At 46.5% G+C, this 4,735-nt stretch overlaps 1 protein-coding gene across 4 annotated transcripts in view; it reads right to left on the reverse strand.

The window, feature by feature from the left end:
* Positions 1-527: 527 nt before the first annotated feature.
* Positions 528-4,735, reverse strand: part of LOC119410551 (uncharacterized G-patch domain protein DDB_G0278987) — a 19,722-nt gene continuing 15,514 nt past the window's right edge. For 3 of the 4 annotated variants that reach the window (XM_037677437.1, XM_037677435.1, XM_037677434.1), the window contains 4 exons: positions 1,078-1,118; positions 950-1,001; positions 747-874; positions 528-662 (listed from right to left, as the gene is read on the reverse strand). In XM_037677437.1, coding sequence (XP_037533365.1) covers positions 543-662; positions 747-874; positions 950-1,001; positions 1,078-1,118 — 341 coding nt within the window. In that variant the 3' untranslated portion in view covers positions 528-542. The remainder of the gene's footprint in view (positions 663-746; positions 875-949; positions 1,002-1,077; positions 1,119-4,735) is intronic. The other variant, XM_037677436.1, reaches the window with a different exon arrangement.

The raw sequence follows: 4,735 nt of genomic DNA on the forward strand, positions 1-4,735 counted from the left end.
TGTATATATGTATATATATGTATGTGTATATATGTATATATATGTATATATGTGTATATATATATAATGTATATATGTGTGTGTGTGTATATATGTATCTACATTACCATCATAATTCAATCTCACTGTCACTACATGTGAAATAACCTGTCACACAACATGTGCAGTATATGTTAATTATGTGCAATATATATATTTAGCTTATATTACAACCTTAAAATACTTATTCATTCTAATTCATCCTGCTGCACTGTTATATTCTACCATGTTGTTGTTTACTACCTCTCTTTAATTACTTTTTCATTTTATGGTACTTTATTTTTGTACCCTTATTGCATGCTTTAGTATATTCTTGTTTGTTCTTTGTTGTTTTAGCGTGTCAAATTGGTTCTTCTCATCCTGAGCATTTCATGGTACTGGTGACCTTGTGTTAACCTTGCATTTCACAAATAAACACAACTTGAAATTGAATATATGTTATTCTGTTTGCGATATAGCCCCCCAGGTGGACGTATCACTAGCCGCCACTGATATAAACAAGGTCAATTCCAAACCTTCTCTCTCTTCTTCTTTTTCTTCTGCTGCTTCTTCTTTTTTTTTTTCTTCTCCTTCTTTTCCTCATCTTCACTGTCGGATGAAGAGGAGGAGGAGCTGGAGGAATCCTGTGGACCAAATGACGTTTTAAATCAAATGTTTCACATGAACTAGAAATGCTCCCTATGTCAAAATTCTAACAGCAAAATGACCTCTCCCCCCTCCTCCTTCTTCTTCCTCTTCAGCTTTTTCTTCTTCTCCTTCTCCTTGTCTCTTCCTCCCTCATCATCACTCAGGTGACCGTCCTCCACACCATGAGAAAAAGCCTCCGCTCCACCTGCTGAACAGGAAACATCAGTCTAAAATCCTGAGCACATCTGTCTCATTTTACCCAATTTCAGAACCAGCTCAGCACCTGCCACTGTGGAGGAGACGTCCTTGTATTCCATTTCCTGAATCTCTCTGAACTGTGAGGACAAAACGAGACAATCTTTTTCTGGCTTTCATGCATGCACCAGGTGCAGGAGTGAGCAGGAATTTTACCTTCTCATCTCCATCAGCACTTGGTTCTCCAACCTCCCCATCTGTAGAAATGATAATGGTTGTTTTTACACTTCTTATTCTGTCCATACATCAAAATGTCTGATTTTTTTCCTCTTAGGTTTTTAGGTCAGAAATTACTATTGATCTTTGCGGTAGAAAGACAATCTACGCTAGATTTTTTGGACAGTAGTTGCATTGATTAACTGGTTGGTTAATTAGTTCTCTTAACTATCTCTCTGACCGAAGGCAATGTGTTCAACATAATGGTACTTCATCCAGTTATTTAACAGTCAGCAAAGGTGTACCACAAGGCCCAGTCTTAGGACCCACCCTCTTTACAATCTATATAGGTAATGTAGGTCAGAGCATCCCTGATGCATCCTTACTTGCATCCTTACTATGTTGATGACACAGTTGTTTACTGTCGAGCTAAAACAGTTGCTAAGGTTTTCCAGCTTTTGCAATCCACTTTTGACATCATCCAGTCAGATTTGTTCAGTCTCAAACTTGTCCTAAACATCGACAAAGCCAAAGGGATGTTGTTTTCAAACAGGAAGTCAGTCCCAGCGGTTCTTCCCTCGATTTGATCCTCAAATGGTGACTCTATTGAGTTTGTCGAGTCCTACAAATATTTGGGGATCTTGGTCGATTTGTGTCTCTCTTAAGCTCCACGAGGAAAACTTGGTAAGAAAACTGAAAGTTAAATTGGGCTGCTTTTTCAGAAATGGATATTGTTTAACTCTGAATGTTAGAAAAGGCCTTGTGACTGTGACTTTCCTTCCTTTCATTGACTATGGTGACATTATTTACATGTACACCACTACAAGCACCCTGCAGATGTTGGACGCTGCCTATCATGGTGCACTAAATAACTGGCTGTAACTACCATACCCACCATTGCACCCTGTTTTCACTGGTTAACTGGACATGATTAATTTCACGCAGACTCGCTCACTGGTACATTTTCATCTTTAAATCACTTCTTGGTCTGTTGCCTTAATACATCTCCTCCCACATGTCTCTGCATGAGTGCAGCTACAGCGTGCGCTCTCAAGACATTACCTGCAGTGGTCCCTCAGTGAGAACTGATCTAGGCAAAAGGGCCTTCTCCTACTCTGCTCCTGTTTCCAGGAATATCTTGCAAAAAGATCTGAAGCTCTCGACTTTGACCTCTCTAAGTGGCTTCAAACATCTGCTAAGTTCCTGGCAAAAACCAATGCAGACATGTTCCTGTTTTTAGTATTTTACACTACCTTAAAATCTAGCCGGGTTTTTTTTTTTTTTCATTTTTTAATACAATTTCTTTAACTTGTTCTTCTCAATTTGTATGCTTCCTTTATGATCGTCTACTGTTGTCTACTGTCGTCATCCATCCATCCATCCATTTTCTTCCGCTTATCCGGGGTCAGGTTGCGGGGGTAGCAGCTTAAGTAGGGAGGCCCAGACTTCCCTTTCCCCAGCCACTTGAGCCAGCTCCTCCGGGGGAATCCCGGGGCGTTCCCAGGCCAGCCGAGAAACATAGTCCCTCCAGCGTGTCCTGGGTCTTCCTCTGGGTCTCCTCCCGGTGGGACGTGTCCGTAACACCTCACAGGTAGGCGTCTAGGAGGCATCCTAACCACAGATGAGGGTAGGAACGTAGATCGATCAGTAAATTGAGAGGTTCACCTTTTGACTAAGCGCTCTCTTCACCACGACAGACCTGTACAGTGCCCCCTTCACTGCAGACACTGCACCTATCCGCCTACCGATCTCATGTTCCATTTTTCCTTCATTCGTGAACAAGACCCCAAGATACTTGAACTCCTCCACTGTGGGCAGAACCTCCTCCCTGACCTGGAGAGGGCACTCTATCCTTTTCCAGCTCAAGACCATGGCCTCGGATTTGGAGGAACTGATCCTCATCCCAGCCATGTCGCACTCGGCTGCGAACCGCTCCAGTGACAGCTGTAGATCACAATCTGATGAAGCCAATAGGACCACATCATCTGCAAAATCACTGCTCCTTCTGAATCCGAGGTTCGACTATCCAACAGACCCTCCTCTCCAGAACCCCCAAATTGACCTTACCAGGGAGGCTTAAGAGTGTGATCCCCCTGTAGTTGGAACACCTCTACGGTCCCCCTTTTTGAATAGGGGGACCAACACCCCAGTCTGCCAATCCAGGGGAACTTCCCTCGATGTCCACACAATATTGCAGAGTCGCGTAAGCCAACACAACCCTACAACATCTACAGCCTTAAGGAACTCCGGGCGAATCTCATCCACCCCCGGGGCCCTGCCACCGAGGAGCTTTTTAACCACCTCTGTGACCTCAGCACCAGAGATTGGAGGGCCCGACCCAGAGTCCCCAGGCTCCGCTTCCTCAGTGGAAGACATGCCTGTGGGATTGAGGAGGTCTTAAAAGTATTCTGCCCACCGACCCACGACATCCTGAGTTGAGGTCAGCAGCACACCACCACTACTATAAACAGTGTTGGTGGTGTACTCCCCCCCCCCCCCCCCCCCCCGAGATGCCGGATGATGGACCAGAATCGCCTCGAAGCCATGCGGAAGTCGTTCTCCATGGCCTCTCCGAACTCTTCCCATGCCCAAATTTTTGCCTCAGTGACCACCCGAGCCGCATGTTGCTTGGACTTCCGGTACCCATCAGCTGCTTCCAGGGTCCCACAGGCCAAAAAGGCCAGATAGGACTCCTTCTTCAGCCTGACAGCATCCCTCACCGCTGGTGTCCACCACCGGGTTCGAGGGTTGCTGCCGCGACAGGCACCAACAACCTTGCGGCTGCAGCTCCGGTAAACCGCCTCGACAATAGAGGCATGGAACATGGCCCACTCGGATTCAATGTCCCCCACCTCCCCCGGAACATGTTCGAAGTTCTCCCGGAGGTGGGAGTTAAAGCTCCGTCGCACAGGAGACTCTGCCAGACGTTCCCAGCAAACCCTCACAATACGTTTGGGCCTGCCAGGTCTGACCAGCATCCTCCCCCACCATCGGAGCCGTCTCACCACCAGGTAGTGATCAGTGGACAGCTCCTCCCCTCTCTTCACTTGAGTGTCCTAGACATGTGGCCGCAGATCAGATGAGACGACGACAAAGTCGATCATCGAACTGCGGCCTAGGGTGTCCTGGTGCCAGGAGCACATATGGACACCCTTATGCTTGAACATGGTGTTCGTTATGGACAATCCATGATGAGCACAGAAGTCCAACAATAGAACCTGAGACTAGTTGTTGGAGGTTTTGGAGGACTTGAGGAGACCAGTTGTTGGAGGTTTTGGAGGACATGAGACCAGTTGTTGGGAGGTTTTGAAGGACAAGAGGAGACCAGTTGTTGGAGGTTTTGGAGGACTTGAGGAGGTTAGGTTTTCGAGGATTTGGAGGACTTGAGGAGACCAGCTGCTGGAGGTGTTGGAGGACCTCAGGAAGCCAATTGTTGGAGGTTTTGTAGGAAATAAGTAGACCAGTTGTTGGAGGTGTTGGAGGACATGAGTAGACCAGTTGTTGGAAGTTATGGATGACCTGAGGAGGCCAGTTTTGAAGGTTTTGGAGGACCTCAGGAGGCCAGTTATTGGAGGTTTTGGATGAACTGAGGAGACCAATTGTTGGAGGTTTTGGAGGACCACAGGAGGCCATTTACTGGAGGTTTTGGAAGACTTCA

The sequence above is a fragment of the Nematolebias whitei genome, chromosome 6 (assembly GCF_014905685.2).
Source record: "Nematolebias whitei isolate Nwh7 chromosome 6, NemWhi1, whole genome shotgun sequence".
Lineage (NCBI taxonomy): Eukaryota > Metazoa > Chordata > Actinopteri > Cyprinodontiformes > Rivulidae > Nematolebias > Nematolebias whitei.